At 53.2% G+C, this 23,590-nt stretch overlaps 1 protein-coding gene across 1 annotated transcript in view; it reads left to right on the plus strand.

Moving 5' to 3' along the window:
- SOS1 (SOS Ras/Rac guanine nucleotide exchange factor 1) overlaps window positions 1–13,324 on the plus strand; it is a 74,115-nt gene extending 60,791 nt beyond the window's left edge. The window contains exons 13-19 of the mRNA XM_054383728.1: window positions 172–334; window positions 682–799; window positions 2,961–3,133; window positions 4,356–4,472; window positions 5,398–5,662; window positions 9,432–9,550; window positions 12,809–13,324. Of these exons, the coding sequence (XP_054239703.1) occupies window positions 172–334; window positions 682–799; window positions 2,961–3,133; window positions 4,356–4,472; window positions 5,398–5,662; window positions 9,432–9,550; window positions 12,809–13,324 (1,471 nt within the window). The remainder of the gene's footprint in view (window positions 1–171; window positions 335–681; window positions 800–2,960; window positions 3,134–4,355; window positions 4,473–5,397; window positions 5,663–9,431; window positions 9,551–12,808) is intronic.
- Window positions 13,325–23,590: the final 10,266 nt, after the last annotated feature.

Raw genomic sequence — 23,590 nt, forward strand, 5'->3', positions numbered from 1 at the left:
AGGGGGGTTGTGGAGTCTCCTCTTGGAGCCTTTCCAACCCCACCTGGATGCATTCCTGTGCAGACTGCCCTGAGTCATGCTGCTCTGGCAGGGGGGTTGGACCTGATGATCTCTGGAGGTCCCTTCCAACCTGTGATATACTGTGAAACTGTGATCTTGTTGTGTGTTCAGGTGCATTGTAGAAACAGAAAATCTGGAGGAGAGAGTGATTGTAGTCAGCAGGATCATTGAGATCCTGCAGGTTTTCCAAGAGCTGAACAACTTCAACGGCGTCCTCGAGATTGTCAGCGCCATGAACTCGGCAGCGGTCTATAGGTTGGATCACACATTTGAGGTACAGTGCCATGGTTCCCAGTTTTGGTGTGGAAGTGTCCTGCAGGGCACTCAAAGCCTGTCTTGTCAAGACAGCCCTGTTAAAGGAAGCTAAAGCTCCTGCTCCCCACCCCTCCGCTCCCCGAGAAGGAAAGAACCAGAGCATAACGGAGAGGGCTCGGTGGCAGCAGCATGGAACCAATCCTTGCTTAGGAAAGGCAGAAAGAGGTTGCAAGAGCTTGAAGAGGTGGGGGGCACTCTCTTCCTGGTCACTGATGGCAGTCCCAGTGGAAGAACATTGCTCTCAGTGTTGTTACTGGGCTGTGCCCTTTCCCCTGCCTATCCACACAACCTTTCTTCTCTTTCTAGCAAATTCCCAGTCGCCAGAAGAAGATTTTAGAAGAAGCTTATGAGCTGAGTGAGGATCATTATAAGAAGTACTTGGCAAAACTCAGGTCCATTAATCCTCCTTGTGTGCCTTTTTTTGGTGAGTCCCTTCTGGGCTGCTCTGGGGACGTGGTGGAGTCCCCGAGCTGGAGGTGGTTTGGATGTGGTGCTTGGGGCTATGGTTTAGGGGTGAGCCTTGCAGAGTAGGGGCAGTGGTTGGACTTGGTGCTCCTGAGGGGCTCTTCCAGCCTGAATGGTTCTGTGATTCTGTGATCAACTCCCACAGCCACTGCAGTGGGGAGCACTCCTACTACACCTTTCCTCATCATCTAGGCTGGACATTAGGAAGAATTGTTCCCAGCAAGAGTGGTCAGGCACTGGGATGAGCTGCCCAGGGAGGTGGTGGAGTCCCCAAGCCTGGAGGTGTTTCAAGGTGGTTTGGATGTGGTGCTTGGGGCTATGGTTCAGGGGTGAGCCTTGCAGAGTAGGGGCAGTGGTTGGACTTGGTGCTCCTGAGGGGCTCTTCCAACCTGAATGGTTCTGTTCTGTGGTTTGCATGAGCTGTGCCATGGATAAACATGGGAAGTCCTGAGGCAGGGCACTGAACAGAGGATGATGAGCAAGAGTTAGAAGTCTCTTGTAACAGGAGAGTTTGGTTTGAATTTTGAGGACCAGACTCTGAATTGCTGTTGGGAGGGTAGGGGGGGAAGGAAAAAAATGAAAGTGAATTACAAAACAAAAAAATGAAAGAAAACTTTAAGTCAGAGCTGTGCTTTGTTGACCTTTCAGCTTTGGGAGCATCCTCTCTGGAGGAGGAGGAGATCCCTTCTCCTGGAGGAGGCCTTAGAGCAGCTGAGATCTGATGGGGGCTACAGGAGAGCTGGAGAGGGACTTTGTACAAAGGCATTGACAGGACAAAGTGTTACAGCTTCAGCCTGGAAGAAGCTGGATTTAGATTAGACACTAGGAAGAAAGTCTTCCCCATGGGGGTGGTAAGGCACTGGAACAGGTTGCCCAGAGAGGATGGGGGGAGGCTCAAAGCCTGGAAGTGTTCAAAGGCAGTTGGATGAAGCCTTGAAAAACCTGGTCTGGAAGTGTCTGTGCCAATGGCAAGGGGTTGGAATTGGATGGTCTGGAAGGTCCCTTCCAATCCAACCCAACCCACTATGGACCTAGTAAGTGCAGATGATATTTGCAGTAAAAATAAGGTTAGATGCAGCATCTCATTTACATATTCCCTCATTTCTACTTGGAATGGGGTTTGAACTCTGTGATCATAAATGCCTCAAGTAGAGGGCAGTCACATGAGAAATGTTACTGACTACTAGAGGAAGGAGGACCCCTTTCCCCATCAGGAATTCAAATAAATGAGGTTCAGCAAGTCAAAGGGCAAGGTCCTGCAGCTGGGCTGGGGGAACCCCAGGCACAAATCCAGGCTGGGGGCTGGGTGGGTTGAGAGCAGGCCTGAAGAAAGAGGCTTGGGGGTGTTGGGTGCTGAGCAGCTCCCCAGGAGCCAGCAGTGCCCTCCTGCAGCCCAGCAGGCAGCTGTGTGCTGGGCTGCAGCCAGAGGAGTGTGGGCAGCAGGGCAGGAGAGGGGAATCTGCCCCTTGGCTCTGCTCTGCTCAGACCTCACCTCCAATCCTGCCTCCAGGTCTGGTGTCCCCAGCAGAAGAAGGACACAGAGCTGCTGGAGTGAGGCCAGAGGAGGCCACAAAGATGCTCCAAGGGCTGGAGCAGCTCTGCTGTGAGGCCAGGCTGAGGGAGCTGGGGGTGTGCAGCCTGGAGAGGAGAAGGCTCCAGGGGGACCTCAGAGCTGCCTTGCAATAGCTGAAGGGATCCTGCAGGAAGGCTGCAGAGAGACTTTTGCTGAGGGGGTCTGGAGACAGGCCAAGGGGGAATGGTTTGAAGCTGAGGCAGAGCAGGGTTAGGCTGGAGCTGAGGGAGAAGTTCTGCAGGGTGAGGGTGGTGAGACTCTGGCACAGGCTGCCCAGGGAGGCTGTGGCTGCCTCCTGCCTGGGGCTGTTCAAGGCTGGATGAGACCTTGAGCAACCTGTGCTGGTGGGAGGTGTCCCTGCCCATGGCAGGGGGTTGGAGTAGATGAGCTCTGAGGTGGCTTCCAACCCAAAGCATTCTATCAATCTATGAACCCTAACTGCCTCCTTGCTTTGTGTGCTGTGGTTGGAGAACCTCTTCTGTGTGCTGTGGTTGGAGAACCTCTTCTGTGTGCTGTGGTTGGAGAACCTCTTCTGTGTGCTCTTCAGGGATTTACTTAACTAACATTCTGAAGACAGAAGAAGGCAACCCTGAATTTTTGAAGCGCCATGGCAAAGAACTCATCAACTTCAGTAAGAGAAGAAAGGTGGCTGAGATAACAGGAGAGATACAGCAGTACCAGAACCAGCCCTACTGTTTAAGAGTGGAGTTTGACATCAGGGTAAGTGGCTTTGTTCCCCTCAGCCCATGCCCTGAGCTCCTTCTGTGGGGCCTGTGTCAGCTGCTAGTCCCCAGGGCTGGGCTGCATTCACAGAGCTTCAGTCAGGATGGGGCAGAGGTGAAGAGAAGTCTCAGATCTCTTTTGGGTCTCACTGTAAGAAAGGACAGAAAGGTCACTGCTTGCAGTTCCCTGGGCTTTGGGTTGTTTCCCCCCCGCCCACCCCCATCTCTTGGGCTGTTTGTAGGTAGCTTTGTACTGATGAGTGTTAAACAGAAGCTTCTCCCTGTCCCTCACTCAGTTTCATCATCTGTGTAGTGAGCCCAGCTGGCTTTTCTCCTGCCCTGCCACACTGCCTTTCTTCCCAGGTTCACCTGGCAGCACTGCCTTTATGGCACCTGTTGGCTGGGCTGGGATGCTCACATTTGGCCTTATCCTGTCATCTGGTCTCCTTAGTCTGTGGTCTTCTCAATCCTCTCTCTGTTTGCTTCTGTCCCCTTCCTCTTCCCTATCCCCATCCCCTTTCTCATCCCCTTCCTTGTCCCCTTCCTCATCCCCTTCTTCGCCCCCATCCCCCTTCCCTTCCCCTCCCCTTCCCCATCTCCATCCCCTTTCACATTCCCTTCCCCTTTCCCATTCCCATGCCCATCCTCTTCCCCATCCCCTTTCCTATCCCCATGCCCTTCCCCTTCCCCTTTCCCATTCCCATGCCCATCCCCTTCCCCATCCCTTTCCCTATCCCCTTCTCCATCCCCTTCCCCATTCCCCATCCCATTTTCCCCTTCCCATTTTCCCCTTTCCCTTCCCTTTTCCCCTTCCCCTTTCCCTGTTTTGCTCCTGAGCTGGCTGTTTTCAGAGGATCACAGAACAGATTGTCTTGAGAGACTCTGTGTGATTCCACCTTACCTGTTTTCCTCAGCACTTGAAGGAGCACATTGTTTGGAGCACTCTTCCTTGCATCAGGGTGAAGAAGGACCACTTGCAGCTTCTTCAGGAGATGTTTGAGCAAACCTGCCCTGATTTTTGCACCCCAGAAAACTCTTTAGGCCACTTGCAGAGTTGGTTTGCAAGCCAGCAAAGGGCTGGCAAACAAACAGCTTCAGTACCTTCAGAATCTCTCACTCCTTCTACATCCAGCATTTTCTCTCTTCTCTGGAAGGGTTGGGAGCATTTGTGCAGTAGGAACAGCCAACACCAGCAAGTTTTCTACCTTCTTGTGTTCCAGAGGTTTTTTGAGAACCTGAATCCCATGGGAAACAGCATGGAGACAGAATTCACTGACTACCTGTTCAACAAGTCCCTCGAGATAGAGCCCAGGAATGTCAAGCCTCCACCAAGATTTGTTAGTATCCAAGCTGCTTTTGCATTACCTTCTCCACCTCCCCCCCATAAATTGCTTCCTTTAGCCTTTCACAGACAGCAGAAATAATTTCAGATAGCTCTGACTTCATCACCAATGCCAACTGTGCTTAGGTGATCTTAGCCCTGAAGGAAAGGCCTTGGGGGTGCTGGGGGAGGAGAAGCTCAGCAGGAGCCAGCAGTGAGCACTTGCAGCCCAGAGAGCCAAGCAGAGCCTGGGCTGCAGCAAGAGAAGTGTGGCCAGCAGGGCCAGGGAGGGGATTCTCCCCCTCTGCTCCACTCTGCTCAGACCACACCTGGAGCTCTGGGTCCAGTTCTGGAGACTCTGTTCCAGGAAGGCTCTGGAGGGGCTGGAAGGTGTCCAGAGAAGGGCCATGAGGATGAGCAGAGGGCTGGAGCTGCTCTGCTCTGGAGACAGCCTGAGAGAGTTGGGGTTGTGCAGGCTGGAGAGGAGAAGGCTCCCAGGAGACCTTCTTGTGGCCTTCCAGGATCTGAAGAGGGCTCCAGGAAAGCTGGGGAGGGACTTTTGAGGGTGTGAGGGAGTGATAGGACTGGGGGGAATGGAGCAAAAGTAGAAGTGGGGAGATTGAGATTGGATGTTAGGAAGAAGTTGTTCCCCATGAGGGTGGCGAGAGCCTGGCAGAGGTTGCCCAGGGAGGTGGTGGAAGCCTCATCCCTGGAGGTTTTTGCAGCCAGGCTGGATGTGGCTGTGAGCAACCTGCTGGAGTGTGAGGTGTCCCTGGCCATGGCAGGGGGGTTGGAACTGGCTGCTCCTTGAGGTCCCTTCCACCCTGACCATTCCATGACTCTCTGATCTCCCTGACTGCTGAGCTCTTACAATCCTATTTTTCTTTGTGTTTTCTTTTGTTTTTTTTTTTTCCTCCTCCTCCCTCTCACCATGACCTCAGCCCAAAAAATACAGCTACCCTCTGAAGTCTCCAGGTGTTCGTCCCTCTAACCCAAGGCCAGGTACCATGAGGCATCCCACCCCTCTGCAGCAGGAGCCCAGGAAGATCAGCTACAGTCGCATCCCCGAGAGCGAGAGCGAAGCCACGGCCTCGGCGCCCAACTCCCCCCGGACACCTCTCACCCCTCCCCCTGCTTCTGCTACTTCCAGCACCACAGATGCCTGCAGTGTCTTTGACTCAGATCCTTCCAGCCCTTTTCATGCAAGTAGGTGCTGAGAGGTAGTCCACCAAGAGCTCTGCATCTTAAGAGTGTGTTGCTGTCCAACAGGGGGTGGGGGGCCCTGGTTAGCCTCCCAGACGCCAGGCAGCTGGGCAGAGGGAACCTCGTTAGGTTCAGCAAGGACAAGGGGGGAGTCCTACATCTGGGGAAAGGAACAAACCCCTGCAACAGGACAGCTTGGGGGTCCATCTGCTGGAGAGCAGCTCCCCAGAGCAGGACCTGGGAGTGCTGGGTGAGGAGAAGCTCTCCATGGGACAGCAATGTGTCCTGGTGGCCAAGAAGGCCAAGAGGAGACTCAGGGGCAGGAAGAAGAGTGTGGCCAGCAGGGAGGTTCTGTTCCCCCTCTACTCAGCCCTAGTTAGACCATGTCTGGAATCCTGTGTCCAGTTCTGGGCTCCCCAGCTCAAGAGGGACAGGGAACTACTGGATAGAGTCCCACAGAGGCTGTAAGGATGCTGAAGGGACTGCAGCATCTCTCTGACAAGGGAAGGCTGAGAGCCCTGAGACTGTTCAGTCTGGAGAGGAGAAGGCTGAGAGGGGATCAGATCAATGTCTACAAACACTGCAGGGTGGCTGTCAGGAGGATGGGGCCAGGCTCTGCTCAGTGATGCCCAGTGACAGGATGAGGAACAATGAAGTAAACTCAGTCACAGGAGGCTCCACCTCAACATGAGGAGAAACTTCTGTGCTGCTGGAGGCCTGGAGCAGGCTGCCCAGAGAGGTTGTGGAGTCTCCTTCTCTGCAGCCTTTCCAGCCCTGTCTGGATGTGTTCCTGTGTGACCTGCTTTAGGTGACCCTGCTCTTGGACTGGATGATCTCTGGAGGTCCCTTCCAACCCCTAACATGCTATGAAAGTGACTATAGCAGAAGTTGCTTTTGTCTCTTTCTGGCAGCAAAAGCTTTCAGCATGTTTTATTCCCTTATTGAAAAGAGTTTTTGTTCTATAGGGAGGGAGGGAAGGATTGGATGTGTTACACAGAGAGCATTGCCCATCCTTGGAGGAAGTGTTCAAGCAGGAGGCAGAGTTACATCTCTAGTGCCCATAGATGTCACAGACAACCCCAGGGACCAGTGCAGGCTGGGGACTGACCTGTTGGAGAGAGCACAGGGGAAAAGGGGGGACCTGGTGGACAGAAGGATGTCCAGGAGCCAGCAAGGTGCCATGGTGGCCAAGAAGGCCAAGGGAACCCTGGGGTGGATCAGAAGGGCTGTGGGCAGTAGGGCCAGAGAGGTTCTCTTCCCTCTCTATTCTGCCCTGCTGAGGCCACATCTGGAATATTGTGTCCAGTTCTGGGCCCCTCAGGTCAAGAAGCATCCTTGCAGCTAAACTCAGCAGGTGTGGTCTGCATGGTCAGGTAGTGAGGTGGATGGGGACTAATTGAAGGGAAGAAGTCAGTGTTGTGCTCAGTGGCACAGTCTGGGTGGAGGCCTGTGTCTACCAGGTGGTACTGGAACCACAGGTGTTCAATCTATTCATCAGTGACCTGCATGAGGGCACAGAGGGCACTGCCACAAGTTTGCAGATGACACCAAACTGGGAGCAGTGGTGACACCCCTCAGGCTGTGCTGCCATTCAGCCAGAGCTGGCCAGGCTGAGAGCTAGGTGGGGAGAAATGGAATGGAATCCACCAAGGGCAAGGGTAGAGCAAACCCAGGTCAAGGACCTCAGGGAACTGCTTGAGAGAGCCCAGCAGAGCCCCAGAGCTGCTGCAGGCAGTGGAACATCTCCCTGGGAGGCCAGGCTGAGGGAGCTCTGGGGCTTGGAGCAGAGGAGCCTGAGGGCTGCCCTCATTGCTGGGGAGAAAGCTGTGCAGGGCTGGAGCCAGGCTCTGCTCAGGGATGGCCAAGGACAGCACAAGGGGCACTGGGGGCAAGCTGGAGCAGAGGAGGTGCCACAGGAGGGAAGAGAAGGCAAAACTTTGTCAGTGTGAGGCTGCTGCAGGCCTGGAGCAGGCTGCCCAGAGAGGTTGTGGAGTCTCCTTCTCTGGAGCCTTTCCAAGCCCACCTGGCTGTGTTCCTGTGTGCCCTGCCCTGGGTGCCCTGCTCTGGCAGGGGGGTTGGGCTGGATGACCTCTGGAGGTCCCTTCCAGCCCCTAGCACTCTGTGATTCTGTGGGATTTGCTGCTGTGTGTTTAAGTATGTGGTGAAGGCATTGGGTGAGTATCTGTTTGATGGTGAACAATGGGAACAGCAATGAATGTTCCGTGGGTGCCTTGTTCTGCTCTCTGAGCTGCTTGCAGTGCTCATGGAAGGCTTTCCTGCAGAGCTTAAACTGAGTGTTTACCTGCTTGAAATCCATTCAGTCCTATTTTTTTTTCTCACTTCACCAACATACAAGGAACCTCTCTTTTTATTTTGGGTGTGCTTTCAGCAATGAGTAGTGGATATAGCTTGCTTTCAGGTGTGAGTTCTGTCAGGTGAAGGTCAAGATTAGTCCTGTGTGCAAAGTGCAGGCTCCTGCAGCTGGGTCAGGCCAACCCCAGGCACAAATCCAGGCTAGGGGCTGGGTGGGTTGAGAGCAGGCCTGAAGAAAGAGGCTTGGGGGTGTTGGGTGCTGAGCAGCTCCCCAGGAGCCAGCAGTGTCCTCCTGCAGCCCAGCAGGCAGCTGTGTGCTGGGCTGCAGCCAGAGGAGTGTGGGCAGCAGGGCAGGAGAGGGGATTCTGCCCCTTGGCTCTGCTCTGCTCACACCTCACCTCCAATCCTGCCTCCAGCTCTGCTGTCCCCAGCAGAAGAAGGACACAGAGCTGCTGGAGTGAGGCCAGAGGAGGCCACAAAGATGCTCCAAGGGCTGGAGCAGCTCTGCTGTGAGGCCAGGCTGAGGGAGCTGGGGGTGTGCAGCCTGGAGAGGAGAAGGCTCCAGGGGGACCTCAGAGCTGCCTTGCAATAGCTGAAGGGATCCTGCAGGAAGGCTGCAGAGGGACTTTTGCTGAGGGTGTCTAGAGACAGGCCAAGGGGAATGGTTTGAAGCTGAGGCAGAGCAGGGTTAGGCTGGAGCTGAGGGAGAAGTTCTTCAGGGTGAGGCTGGTGAGACTCTGGCACAGGCTGCCCAGGGAGGCTGTGGCTGCCTCCTGCCCGGGGGTGTTCAAGGCCAGGCTGGATGAGGCCTTGAGCAGCTGAGTCTAGCTGAGAGGTGTCCCTGGGCATGGCAGGGACTTGGATTAGATGATCTCTGAGGTCCCTTCCAACCTGAGCCACTCCAGGATTTAAGTGGTTCCCACAAGGAGGTGAAGTTGCTTAGCTCAGCAGTGCCATTGCTGAGTATCCAAGCCAGGTGTCTGAAATAGAATCAGAACTGTCAGGGTTAGAAGGGACCTCAAGGATCATCCAGTTCCAACCCCTCTGCCATGGCCAGGGACACCTCATACTACAGCAGGTTGCTCAGAGCCACATCCAGCTTCTTCAGAAGCTACTTCTTCATTCTTGGCTTGGCTCACCAAGAGCAGGTTCAGAGTAATTGGTTTAGTGCTTTTGTGATAGGGGAAGACCTTTGTGGTGTGGTTTTTGTCTGGGAGATGACTTGAGAAGCTGCAGGAGGCAGAGAGATGTTTGCAGCTCAGCAAAGCAGTTTGTGTGGAAATGGCTTCACTGCCTTTTCTTCACAGCTTCTTGATTTGTGCTGCTTTTTATGATCAGGTACTTCATGATTTATGACACCTTTATTGGCAGCAGTAAAGGGAATGCACTGAGTTGAACTAAAGTTCATCATATTCAGCATTGCTTTGTTTGGGTTTGGTTTTTTTTCTCTTTCCCTCAGGATCTGCTTCTGTGTCATCCATAAACTTTACCAAAATTTCAGATGAAGCTCATGTCCCCCCTCCAGTTCCTCCAAGAAGAAGACCAGAGTCTGCCCCAGCTGAATCCTCCCCATCAAAAGTAAGTAAAGAGGCACAAAGAAAAAAGCTGATTTGTTTTTTTTTTCTGGGAGCAGAGGGCAGGAGATCATAGAAAAGTAACTCTTAAAGACAGTGCAGCTATTGTTTCTGAAGAACTCTGTGGAAAAAGAGTCTTCACACCTCTGCCTCACTGTGGCCTGATCCCAAACCAATGCAAATGAACAGCCAGGACCTACACTTAAAGTTAGAAATGTCTCTTGTCCATTGCTCTGCTGTGCTGAGGCACTGGCATTGCCTGTAAGGACTTGAGGCAGACAATCCCCTCTGTGAATATTGCCCCAGAGTCTCATTTTGGAGCAGGGATCCAGAGGAACAGAGGGGGTGGAAAGTGATGTACAGCCCTAGGTCCTCTGAAGAGGTTCAGCAGAGCACTTGACCTTGATGCTGTGATGCTCAGTGATTGCTTTCCCTTCTTGCTTACCCATCCTGTCTGCCTGCCTTCCTGAGCCATTGCTCTGTTTTCCTTTTGCATTTGTCTGGCCTTTGGGGTCTGATCCAACCTTTGTTTCCCAGCCTGTGGTGGTTTGGAGAGGGACAGGTTGCTCTGATGCCCCTGGGGCAGAAGCAAACCCCTGCACACCCAGCATGGGAGCATTGGAAAGTTGAAATGGAAAAGCTTTGCACAAGCTGCAGTGTCAACAGTGCATGGTGGTGAGCATAGCAAAGCAGAGAAAGGACAAAGGGATGTATGCTCTGGGTTTAACAGAGAAGCTCATTGAGCCAAAAAAACTTTCCCCACCAAACCAGAACACAAACCCAGTGCTCCTTTTCTGCCCACACGGGGTTCAACATCCACCCCAGGGCTCTTTCTTCCCCCACTCCTGTTGCTAGGCTGGATTCAGGCTGGCCAGGCCTGAAACTGCCTCCCCTTAGTCCCTGGCATTGGACCTAAACAGGCTAAGATTTGCCAACAGTAAAAATTAGTCAGGCCTTGAAGGGCAGAGATGAGCCTGGAGCCATCCTCCCCACACACAGCAGATAAGGGAGCTCACTGTGGCCAGGGGATGGACAGGGAAGAAAGAGAAAGAGACTTGACTTTGCAGCCAGATTCACAGGGATGCAGGATTTATGGGAGGAAACACAAAGCTTACACCTTCCAGGACACCTCCTGCACACTCTGTGCCTTCTGGAGGTCTCCTCTCTGGTTGCTTTCTAAAGGCACCAACTCAAACTGGGACACAGTGTCAAAGGTCCCTTCCTTGCAGTGGGAGCTGGTTTGTGGCTTCAGAGAGCTGGGGGGGGTGTTGGGACACCCCAGTCAGAATTCCTTGGGAGCCTGCATGGCTCTGAAGGCAGCTGTACATGGCTCAGCAGCAGGCTGCTGTCAGCCAGCAGGGTTCAGCACATCACTGTGGCACTGAAAACATCATGGCTGTGCCAGGGGCTTGGAGAGCACTTCCCCTCTGGCTGTGGCCTGCAGCTTGTGAGCTGCTCACTTCAGTAACCCTGAAGGCTTCCTTCTGAGCAGAGGGGTTGGGGGTTTGTGCCATATTCAGCATCATCTGCCTCTCCCTTTTCCTCATTTTCTTGTGGAAGTACCTGGTGTTCTTCACCCCCACAAGCTGGAAAAGGTGCTGCAGCAGACTCCAGCAAGCAGACATGGAAATTGTTGCTTTGACCATTCCTTGCCTTGCCTTTGGTTTTCTCCCTGCATCCTCATTCCTTTGGCCCTCTCCCTGCATCTCCATTCCTTTGGCCCTCTTCCTGCATCTCCATTCCTTTGGCCCTCTCCCTCCATCTTCATTCTTTTGGCCCTCTCCCTGCATCTCCATTCCTTTGGCCCTCTTCCTGCATCTCCATTCCTTTGGCCCTCTCCCTGCATCTTCATTCTTTTTGGCCCTCTCCCTGCATCTCCATTCCTTTGGCCCTCTCCCTGCATCTCCATTCCTTTGGCCCTCTTCCTGCATCTCCATTCCTTTGGCCCTCTTCCTGCATCTCCATTCCTTTGGCCCTCTCCCTGCATCTCCATTCCTTTGGCCCTCTCCCTGCATCTCCATTCCTTTGGCCCTCTCCCTGCATCTCCATTCCTTTGGCCCTCTCCCTGCATCTCCATTCCTTTGGCCCTCTTCCTGCATCTCCATTCCTTTGCCCTCTCCCTGCATCTCCATTCCTTTGGCCCTCTCCCTGCATCTTCATTCCCTCAATCCTTGGCTGTTAACTGTGTATTGATACCCCTGGCTCTCCCCCTGCGCATCCAGTCTCTGTCTTTTCTGTTTGCATCACTCTGAGAAACATTTTTCAGGCACTGTCACTCTTTTTATACTTTCTTACAGCCCATCTTCATCCTGCACCTGCTTGCTGTGTCTCCTCTGTAACTAGAAAAGAGCAACCTGCAGGACAGGAGCTGTTGGGGACAGGACAGGGTCCTGTTCCTTATTGTCACTGAAGTTGTAGTGAATTAAATGAGGATGATCAGAGGGCTGGAGCTCCTCTCCTATGGGGACAGGCTGAGAGAGCTGGGGTTGCTCAGTTTGGAGAAAGAGAAGGCTCCAGGGGACCTTCTTGTGGCCTTCCAGTATCTGAAAGCTGGGGAGGGACTTCTGAGGGTGTCAGGGAGTGATAGGACTGGGGGGGGAATTGATCCAAGCTAGAGGAGGGGAGGTGTAGATTAGAACTTAGCTTCCTAAGTTCTTGCCCATGAGGGCGGTGAGAGCCTGGCAGAGGTTGCCCAGGGAGGTGGTGGAAGCCTCATCCCTGGAGGTTTTTGCAGCCAGGCTGGATGTGGCTGTGAGCAACCTGCTGGAGTGTGAGGTGTCCCTGCCCATGGCAGGGGGGTTGGAACTGGCTGAGCCTTGGGGTCCCTTCCAGCCCTGACAATTCTGTGATTCTGTGATTTGGGGACTGGAACATCTCTGCTGTGAAGAAAGACTGAGAGTCCTGGGGCTGTTCAGTCTGGAGAGGAGAAGACTGAGAGGGGCTGAAGGCTGGGGGTCAGGATGAAGGTTCCAGGCTCTGTTTGGTGGTGCCCAGTGATAGGATAAGGTACAGTGGGTACAAGCTGGAAGCTGGAGGTTCCACCTCAACATGAGGAGAAACTTCTTTGGTGTGAGGCTGCTGGAGGCCTGGAGCAGGCTGCCCAGAGAGGTTGTGGAGTCTCCTTCTCTGGAGCCTTTCCAGCCCCACCAGGATGTGTTCCTGGGTGCCCCTGCTCTGGCAGGGGGGTTGGAGCTGGATGATCCTCGAGGTCCCTTCCCACCCTGACAACTCTGTGCTTCTGTGAACTGTTTGTGTACCTCAGATGGCTTCTGCACACCTGGACAGCCCACCAGCAATTCCTCCTAGGCAGCCAACCTCGAAGGTGTACTCCCCAAGGTACTCAGTGCCTGACCGGACCTGCATCCCCGACCCCCCTGAGAGCCCTCCGGTGTTACCGCCTCGGGAGCCGGTGCGAACGCCGGACGTGTTCTCCAGCTCACCACTACACCTCCAACCTCCGCCCCTGGGCCGAAAAAGCGAACTGGGAAACACCTTTTTCCCCAACAGCCCCTCTCCCTTCACCCCTCCCCCGCCTCAGACGCCTTCTCCACACGTGGCGCGGAGGCACCTCCCGTCGCCGCCGCTGCTGCTGCCGCCCCCGCCGCTGCCGCCGCCGGAGGCCGAGCCGCCTCCCGTGGCCGGCCCGCCCGTCCCTCCGCGCCAGAGCACTTCTCAACATATCCCAAAGCTGCCTCCGAAGACTTACAAGCGGGAGCACACGCACCCCTCGATGCACCGCGACGGGCCGCCGCTGCTGGAGAACGCCCACTCCTCCTGAGCCGCCCCCCGCCCCGCCAGCCGCCACGGCCCCACGGTGCTACGTCTGTTGCTGGCAATGGATGCACTGAAACCCACCCCGCCCCCTCCCCCACCCCGTGGTGCCAAGGAGTTGGGATGTGTATGCCAAACACTAAAACAAACAGAGCAAACCTCTCTCTCTGCTCTCTGAGAGGTTGGGAATGCAGCGTGTACAGAAACGGCGAACGGTCCGGTGGGGACGGGAGGGGAGGGGGGAAAACAAAACAAAACAAAAGGAAACCAAACTGGTGGAACTTTCTTCTGCTTTGGGTTGGTTTTAAGGTAATTGGACGAGGGATTGTAGCAGGAAACGGACTTGGAAAGGCTTCCTTGGCTGAGAGAAGAGCTTGGTCTTTGTGTGGTGATCAATCAGAGAGCCTGACCTTGGCGTGCTGATCAGCGCAGGGAGGAGAAACGGTCTCGAACCCATCGGTGGCAAACAGTGGCACAGGTTGTGTCTTGGGGTTTGGTTGTTTTCTTGGTTTTTTTGGTGGGAATGGAAAACAATTACGCACTTTTTTGGGTTGTTTTTTTTTTTAAGCAAACAAAAGAAGTTTAAATAAAATAAAACGAAACAGGCAAACAAAAAGCAGGAAAAAATAAAAGGAACAAAAATAAAGAGACAAAAGCAAAACAAAAATAAATCAAGCAAAACAGAAAACAGACAAAAATCAGACAAAAGTCAGACAAAATCAAACAGACAAAAATAAATCAAAACAAAAAAAAACCAAACAAAAATGAAATAGACAAAAACAAAACAGACAAAAATAAAACAGGCACAAATGAAACAGACAAAAATCAAACAAAAACAAAACAGACAAAAATAGACAAACATAAAACAAACAAAAATCAAACAAAACCAAAAATCAAACAAATCAGTCAAACCAAACCAATCAGACAAACAAAAATAAAACAAACAAAAATCAAACAAAAATAAACCAGACAAAACCAAACCAAACAGGCAAACGAAAATGAAATAAAACAAGACAAAATCAAACCAAACAGGCAAATAAATACAAAACAAACAAAAATAAATAAAACAGACAAAACCAAACGGGCAAACAAAATAAATAAGACAAAACCAAACCAAACAGGCAAACAAAAACAAAAGGAAAATAAAACAGACAAAACCCAAACCAAACGGGCAAAGAAAACAGACATAAACCAAACAAAAACAAAACAAACAACCCCAAAACAAACAAAACCCACAAAACAAACACAAATCTCAAACAGGGAACTTTATATCCTTCTGGATTCCTCCTTTTGCTTTCCCTCCCTGCTTTCACACACCTCCCTGAACCGCCAAGAGGAGGAGTGGTGAGGAAGGTGTGTGGTACCTAACTGAGCTGAGAGGTAAAGGCTAAAGCACTGTACTGCAGTCCTGTTTACAAGTCGTTAGGATGAGGAGTAGGGGGTACCTGAGGCTTCACCAAAGAGGTACTTTATTGTTGTTGTTATTGTCGTTATTGTTGTTATTATTAATTATTAATTATTATTATTATTATTTTCTGAACTACTACGGTGCCAGTTCAAAACAAACCAACCACATACACACACACACACAAAAACCCAAAACAGCAAACAAAACAAAGAAAACTCCCAACAAACAAAAATAAATCTTTCACCAGGAAGCCCTAAAGTCTTAATGAGTTGCTTTTCTTCACAGCCAGAGGCAGGTGTGAGGGCCTTCAGAGGAGGAGTTCTTGCTGTGGTGGCTTTAAAGCAGCGCTGCCACCCGAGGCAAGCACAGTGCTCACCTGCAGGAGGAGGAGGCTGTTAACCTCTGCTGGATCATCTCATCCTCTTTTTGGAAGGTTTCCTGATAATCCATTTCAGAGTAGCTCTTCTTCCTTTTTTTTTTTTGTTTTGTTTTGTTTTGGTTTGGTTTGGTTTGGTTTTCTTTTTCCCTTTTCTTTCCTTCCAGTCACTCGTGGAAAGGAGCTCTCAGCCAGTCAGCTTCCATAAGCTGTTGCCTCGTGTTTTGCTTAACCCAAACAGGACTTTTGCCTTGCAGTTGCAAACAAAACAGTACAAAACAACAACAAAAAACCCACCCCCAACCCCTCCCCAACCCCCCACCTCCCCCACCCATCCAACCAACCAAAACTGGTGTGTATATATAAGTGAAACGTTGCATAAAATATCCTTGCAGATTGGTTTTAATTTAATTGAAATAAAGATGCAGATATCTTTGGCTGACAGCAGTTAAATTATTACCTGGGTGAACACCCAGCTGCTCCTCCTCTCACTTAAACAAACCACTGCCTTCAAAAATTGGAGAAGAAGATGATAGAAGATTTCAGCTCAACATGAGGAGAAACTTCCTTACAGTGAGGGTGACAGAGCCCTGGAACAGGCTCCTCAGGGGGGGTGTGGAGTCTCCTCTGGAGACTTTCCAAACCCACCTGGATTCATTCCTGTGTGGGCTACCCTGAGTGATGCTGCTCTGGCAGCAGGGTTGGACCTGATGATCTCTTGAGGTCCCTTACAACCTCTGACCATAGAATCAACCAGGTTGGAAGAGACCTCCAAGATCATCCAGTCCAACCTATCACCCAGCCCTATCCAATCAACCAGACCATGGCACTTAGTGCCTCATCTAGTCAAACATCTCCAGGGACAGTGACTCCACCACCTCCCTGGGCAGCACATCCCAATGGCAAATCTCTCTGTGAAGAACTTCCTCCTAACACCCAGCCTAGACCTCCCCTGGCACAGTTTGAGACTGTGTCCTCTTGTTCTGGTGCTGGGTGCCTGGGAGCAGAGCCCAACCCCCACCTGGCTACAGCCTCCCTTCAGGCAGTTGTAGAGAGCAATGAGGTCTGCCCTGAGCCTCCTCTTCTCCAGGCTGAACACCCCCATATATCCTGTGATGCTGTGAAGAGCAGATGTGAGGAACAAGTTCTGCAGCAGGAGGCTGCTGGAACACTGCAACAGGTTGACCAGGGAGGTGGTTGAGGCTCCACCCCTGGAGATATTCAAGGTGAGGCTGGGCAGGGCTCTGGGCAGTGGAGGATGTCCCTGCTGACTGCAGGAGAAGTGGGATTGGATGAGCTTGGGAGGTCCCTCTCAAACCAGATGTCCTACTTTTGAGCCAGGAGCTGGCCAGGGCAAAAGGGCCAGAGAAGATCTTTTAGCCCTTCCCAAGGAGTAAAACCAAACTGCTCCACACTGGACTGGAAGCTCAAATTGAAATTCTCTTTACAAATACATACAAAAGGCATTCAGCTATCAGCAAGACCTTCACAGGTTAGGCTCAGCCCTTCACCTGCACCTACAGGCCAGGACCTTCCATCCCCCTCAGCCTCAGCAGGGCCAAGAGCAGCCCAACTGTGACCCCCAGCTAGGCTCAGAGGTGTAGCAGGAAGCTCACTGCCCCACACACCACAAAGGTAACAGCTCTGAGATGGAGAGGGGAGAGGGAGAGCCTGTGGCTGTGCCCTGCCTTGAAGAGAGAGGTGCAGGGAAACAGGATCACAGGTGGCAGCATCCTGGGACAAGCTGCACCTCCCCTTGGGACTCTCCAGCCTCTGGAGGACTTTTCTTGGTGGTTCTACTAATTTGATTGCCCTCAGCCTACACCACCAGACCATTCTGAACAGACTGAACCATTCAGACAGACTGAACTCAGTGGATGTGGTTTAGTAATCAGAGTCTTAAATACATATATATATATATATATATATATATATATATATATATATATATATAAAACTATGTGTTTTGGCATCTTTTAAATGCAAAGGGATAACTCTGTGCTGCCTTCCTCCCCAAAGGAATTCTTGCAGCTTCTCAAACACCTCACAGCTCCTCTGTGGATAAGACACTTGTGAGAAAAAAAAAACATTCCCACTGGGAATACTCTTTCCAGCAGGGCAGCACACAGCCAGTGGAACAGGTGCCATGGCATGGGTTAGGCACAAACCTCCCTACTGCTCTGCAGCTCCCCCAATAGCCAGCAAGTTCTGCATGGGGCAACAATGTGCCCTGGTGGCCAGGAGAGCCAATGGGGTCCTGGGGGGTCAGCAAGAAAAGTGTGGCCAGCAGGGCTGGGGAGGTTCTGCTGCCCCTCTGCTCTGCCCTGCTGAGACCACCCCTGGAATGCTGTGTCCAGTTCTGGGCTCCCCAGGTCAAGAGAGACAGAGACCTGCTGGAGAGAGTCCAACAGAGAGCCAGGAGGATGATTTGGGGACTTGAGCATCTCCCCTGTGAAGAGAGACTGAGAGCCCTGGGGGTGTTTAGTGTGGAGAGGAGAAGGCTGAGAGGGATCTGATCAATGTCTATCAATAGCTGAGGGCTGGGGGTCAAGGGGAGAGGGCCAGGCTCTGTTGGGGGGTGCACAGTAATGAGACAAGAAATAACAGGGACAAGCTTGAACATAGAAGATTTCAGCTCAACATGAGGAGAAACTTCTTTGGTGTGAGGGTGTGGGAGCCCTGGAGCAGGCTGCCCAGAGAGGTTGTGGAGGCTCCTTCTCTGGAACCTTTCCAGCCCCACCTGTGCAGACTCTCCTGGGTGCCCCTGCTCTGGCAGGGGGCTTGGACTGGGTGATCTCCTGAGGTCCCTTCCAGCCTCTGTGATACTGTGAGACTGTGATACCCTGGCACTTAGTGAAGAGAAGAGACTCTGCAGCCTCCACTGCAGCTTGCATGTCAGCTGTAAAGCATCTCAGCTCCAGCCCAGTGGTACAGGGGACAAAGTACAATCCCATTCCATCTGCTCTTTGGAAGAAGAATGCACTCCATCCCCTCGGAAAGCTGTGCCATTAGAGGTGATGCTAGGAGGACAGCCTGAGAGAGTTGGAGTTGTGCAGGCTGGAGAGGAGAAGGCTCCCAGGAGACCTTCTGGTGGCCTTCCAGGATCTGAAGGGGGCTCCAAGAAAGCTGGGGAGGGACTTTTGAGGGTGTCAGGGAGTGATAGGACTGGGGGGGTTGAAGCAAAAGTAGAAGTGGGGAGATTGAGATTGGATGTTAGGAAGAAGTTGTTCCCCATGAGGGTGGCGAGAGCCTGGCAGAGGTTGCCCAGGGAGGTGGTGGAAGCCTCATCCCTGGAGGTTTTTGCAGCCAGGCTGGATGTGGCTGTGAGCAACCTGCTGGAGTGTGAGGTGTCCCTGCCCATGGCAGGGGGGTTGGGACTGGCTGAGCCTTGAGGTCCCTTCCACCCCTGACAATTCTGTGATTCGATGATTCTGTGATCTGGGGACTTGAACATCTCTGCTGTGAAGCAAGGCTGAGAGCCCTGGGGCTGTTCAGTCTGGAGAGGAGAAGGCTGAGAGGGATCTGATCAATGTCTATCAGTAGCTGAGGGCTGGGGGTCAGGAGGAAGGCTCCAGGCTCTGTTGGTGGTGCCCAGGGACAGGACAAGGCACAACAGGGCCAAGCTGGAACCCAGGAGGCTCCATCTCAACATGAGGAGAAACTTCTTTGGTGTGAGGCTGCTGGAGGCCTGGAGCAGGCTGCCAGAGAGGTTGTGGAGTCTCCTTCTCTGGAGCCTTTCCAAGCCCACCTGGATGTGTTCCTGGGTGTCCTGCTCTGGCAGGGGGGTTGGGCTGGATGCTTTCTGGAGGCTCCTTCCAAACCCTAACATTCTGTGATTCTGTAATAATCCAACGGTTAGGTTGCTCAGCTGGAAGGAGAGACCTCACATGGCACCTGCTGATCCAGAGGTTTCTTGAATGTCAGTAAGGCTCTGTGTGCCTTCCTGAGATGGGGAATGCTGTCCTGCATCTCTGTGGCTGAGGATCACTGTGCCTGTGAGGGCCTTGACCAACAAGGTGAGGATGGTCACCCTGCAGGAAGCTGATTTGGATGTGCTCTGGAGCTCAGCAGAAAGGGTCAGTCAGGATGCTGGAAGCCAGGGTGAGAGTTTGATTCTCTTGCATTTAGAAGAGGAGGATTGAATATAGCTGCAGAGGCTCAGCTTTGTCTAATGACAGCTTGTTTGGCATTGATAATTATTTCATGGCTTCATACCTGAGCCAGGTTTGCAGTAGTGTGGATACCTTTCACATAGAAAATTAAATCATTGTAATGATGCTGCAGAGAGCTGGGCTGAGGAGAACCTCAGGAGGTTCAAGATGGCCAAGGGCAAGGTCCTGCACCTAGCTCAGGGCAAGGCTTGGTCCCAATACAGGCTGGGGGGGATGAGATTGAGAACAGCCCTGCAGAGAAGGACTTGGGGGTGCTGGGGGTGGGGGAGAAGCTGGAGAGGAGCCAGCAATGGGCACTGGCAGCACAGAAGGCCAAGGGCAGCCTGGGCTGCAGCCAAAGCAGTGTGGGCAGAGCTGGAGAGAGAGGATCCTGCCCCTCTGCTCTGCTCTGCTCTGGGGAGACCTCACCTGCAGGGCTGTGTCCAGCTCTGGGAACCCCCACCAGAAGAGAGACCTGGAGCTGCTGGAGAGGGTCCAGAGGAGGCCAGAGAGATGCTGAGAGGGCTGGAGAAGCTCTGCTGTGGGGACAGGCTGGGAGAGTTGGGGCTGTTGAGCCTGCAGAGGAGAAGGCTGCAGGGAGAGCTCAGAGCTGCATTTCAATGTCTGCAGGGGAGCTGCAGGCAGGCTGGGGAGGGACTGTTGAGAAGGGCTTGGAGTGCTAGGCCCAGGGGCAGGGCTTTGAAAGTGGAGCAGGGCAGCTTGAGGTTGGAGCTGAGGAGGAAGTTGTGCCCAAGGAGAGTGGTGAGACACTGGCACAGGCTGCCCAGGGCTGTGCTTGAGGCCCCAGCCCTGGAGCCATCCAAGCTCAGCCTGGCTGTGTCCCTGTGCAGCCTGCTCTAGCTGGAGGTGTCCCTGCTGAGTGCAGGGGGGTTGGGCAAGATGCCCTTGGAGGCTCCCTCCCAACCCAGTGCAGGCTGTGACTGTGATATGACCCTGGATGGTCTGTTGTGGCCTGGGATGGGAAGGTTGCTGCACAACGGAACATGCCTTTGTGGAGGCTCCATGAGAGGCTGTTTAACTCTGGAGTGCTGATGTGTAGCTGGCTAGAAGTCAGCCTGAACACTATCAGCAAAGTGTGCAGGCAGGGTGAGAGAGCTCAGCAGAGCTGGAGATCTGGGCTCCTGCACAGGTTTTGCTGTTTCACCTCAAGGTTTCTCCTTCATGTATGCTGTGCTGCAACGGTCAGGCGTAGCCTGGGTTGGGTCATCTTCTTCTAGCTTGTGTCCTAGCTCAGAAAAGCCCTCTGAGAATTTGGAATTGCCAGGATTCCAAGTGCTAGGTCCTGCAACCTTTAATATCAACACAGGCAGGGCAGTGAAGAGATGCTGCGCAGCCCAGCCAAGAAGGACTTGGGGGTGCTGGTAGATGAGAAGCCAGCAGTGTGCACTCACAGCCCAGAAGGACCCCTGGGCTGCAAACCCAGCAGGCTGAGGGAGGGGAGTCTGCACCTCCCTTGTGAGGCCAGGCTGAGGGAGCTCTGGGGCTTGGAGCAGAGGAGCCTGAGGGCTGCCCTCATTGCTGGGGAGAAAGCTGTGCAGGGCTGGAGCCAGGCTCTGCTCAGGGATGGCCAAGGACAGCACAAGGGGCACTGGGGGCAAGCTGGAGCAGAGGAGGTGCCACAGGAGGGAAGAGAAGGCAAAACTTTGTCAGTGTGAGGCTGCTGCAGGCCTGGAGCAGGCTGCCCAGAGAGGTTGTGGAGTCTCCTTCTCTGGAGCCTTTCCAAGCCCACCTGGCTGTGTTCCTGTGTGCCCTGCCCTGGGTGCCCTGCTCTGGCAGGGGGTTGGGCTGGATGCTCTCTGGGGGTCCCTTCCACCCCCTAGCACTCTGTGGTTCTGTGATATTTTCAGCCATTCTTTGGAACACCTACAATTATCATCTTTTTCCTGGTGAGGAGGGCTGGAGCACACAGCACAGCAGGGTAGGCTGAGGGAGTTGGATTGGTTCAGCCTGGGGAAGGGAAGGCTGAAGGGGCCCTATAGCCACCTGCAGCTACCTGCCAGGGGTCAGAGGGGTCCCTTCCAAGCCCTAGCACTCTGTGGCTGTGTGTGAAGCAGCAGGAGCCACAGAATCCCCCAGCTCTCCACACGTGGCCCTCTCTGCCCATCCCTTCTCAGGGCTTCCCACCCTCCCTTCCCAGCTCTCATTAAAAAAGGCAAACAAAAAAAACAAGCTGAGGATGATCCTCCTGCCAGCACACAGTGCTGGTTTTAAGGTGGGGAGGCAAGGATGTGACCCTGGAGCTTACATAATGGGAAGGGAATTTGTTGTGCCTGCCTCTCGCCTCAGCCAGCAGTGAGCATGTGACAGAGTCCCAGCCTGGGATCCTCAGACCTCTGCTGCTCTCCTCTCCTTCTTGCACGGTGCCAAATCACACCTCCAGCAAAGCCACCAGCGCTGCAGGATCTTCAGCCAGCCTGGGGTGAGTTCCAGATTCACTCAGCATGGCCCTTAGGGTGGGATTAATAAGTTTTGGGTTTCCCCATAGTCTTGGGAACAGGTAGAGCTGCAGCTCTGAAATGTTGCCTCTGCTGCAGCTCGAATGGCATTGAAATCGTTTTGCATTTAGATCGTTTGGCACTGAAATAGTTTGGCATTGAAATCGTTTGGCATTTAAATAGTTTTGCATTTAGATCGTTTGGCACTGAAATAGTTTGGCATTTAAAATCGTTTGGCATTTAAAAATCGTTTTGCACTTCAATCGCTTTGCGCCTTCAGCCCTCAGAGTTTCTCTCCAGCTGTGAGGGAGGTCCTGGCCTCTGGGCGCGCTGAAGGATCTTTGGTGGCTGCATTTATCAGCAAGGTCTCTAAAAGACCAGGTTAAAAGACCTACAGTTGAGCTCAGGAGAGCTAAATTGAGGTCTGGTGCTGAATTGAAGTTGTGAGAACGACGACGGCGCCGGAGAGACCTGGAGACAAAAGGAGAGGGCTGGTGGGAATCAGCCGCTGATGTTTTCTGTCTTTCGAGGGCTGGGGGTTGTTCTCCGAGTGAGGTGTTTAAAACAGGCAACAATCTCAGCCAGCAGGGCAGAAACAGTCGCCAGGAAGATCTCCGGCGTTTATTGAGGGCTGTTTAAGGAGGGAGGCAGCCGAAGCGCTCCTGGCTTTTGCTGTCACCGTGACCAAGCCTCATGCTTCTCAGGAGCAGGAGGGGACAGAAAGCCACACCAACAGTGACCGTTTCCCATCGACTCTATGGCTGGGAATGGTTTGCAGAACTTTCCCCTTCTGCGTTTTCATGCTGGGGGAGTTTGCTTGGTCTTTTTCAGACGTGAGCTCCTGCACTGGGTGGTTTTTATTTATCTTTTTAATCCCAGCTATGCCGTTCCGTGTGAGGGGAGCACAGGGAGGGCGAGCAGGGAGCTCATCCCTTCCTTCCTTCCCTCCCTCCACACAGCTTTCAGCTGCAGTCCTGCCCCCGTGCTGCCTCAGCTCTGCTTTTTGACCCTGTGCCTGGGGCACAGCTAAGGAGAGCTAAGCCCCTGGGACCTCCCTGTCCCTCTACACCTTCTTCCCCGGGGATCTCATGCGCCCTGGGTGCTGGCCCAGGCTCTGCTTGCTTTGCTTGGGGTGAGCTGCAGCACCAGCTGCTTGTGCAAGGCACCAGGGCAGCACTCTTGGCATCCTGGCTGGCATCAGGAATGCTGTGTCCAGCAGGAGCAGGGAGGGGATTGTCCTCTTGGACTCAGCTCTGGGGAGGCCACAGCTCCAGTGTTGGGTCCAGTTTTGGGCTCCTCAAGAGAGATGTGGAGGTGCTGGAGCCAGAGCAGAGGAGGGCAAGGAAGCTGGGAAGGGCCTGGAGAAGAAATCTGATGAAGAGAGACTGAAGGAGCTGGGGATGGGTAGTGTGAAAGAGAGGAGGCTGAGGGGAGACCTCCTGGCTCCCTCCAGCTGCCTGGAAGGAGGTTGTGGAGAGGTTGGTGCTGGTCTCTTCTCCCAGCTGATTAGTGACAGAACAAGAGGGAACAGCCTCAAGCTGCAGCAGGGCAGGGGCAGACTGCACAGGAGGAAGAATTGTTCCCAGCAAGAGTGGTCAGGCACTGGGATGAGCTGCCCAGGGAGGTGGTGGAGTCCCCAAGCCTGGAGGTGTTTCAAGGTGGTTTGGATGTGGTGCTTGGGGCTATGGTTCAGGGCTGAGCCTTGCAGAGTAGGGTCAGAGGTTGGACTTGGTGCTCCTGAGGGGCTCTTCCAACCTGAATGTCTCTGTGATTCTGTGAAGACTGGAGGCCAGAACTGTGGTAATGGCTAATGGCAGAGGCTGTACTCAGCTTTGCTGCTTGGGCTCAGCAGATATGTCTGCTGGAGGAACCCAGTGGCCTT

The sequence above is a fragment of the Indicator indicator genome, chromosome 9 (assembly GCF_027791375.1).
Source record: "Indicator indicator isolate 239-I01 chromosome 9, UM_Iind_1.1, whole genome shotgun sequence".
Taxonomy (NCBI): domain Eukaryota; kingdom Metazoa; phylum Chordata; class Aves; order Piciformes; family Indicatoridae; genus Indicator; species Indicator indicator.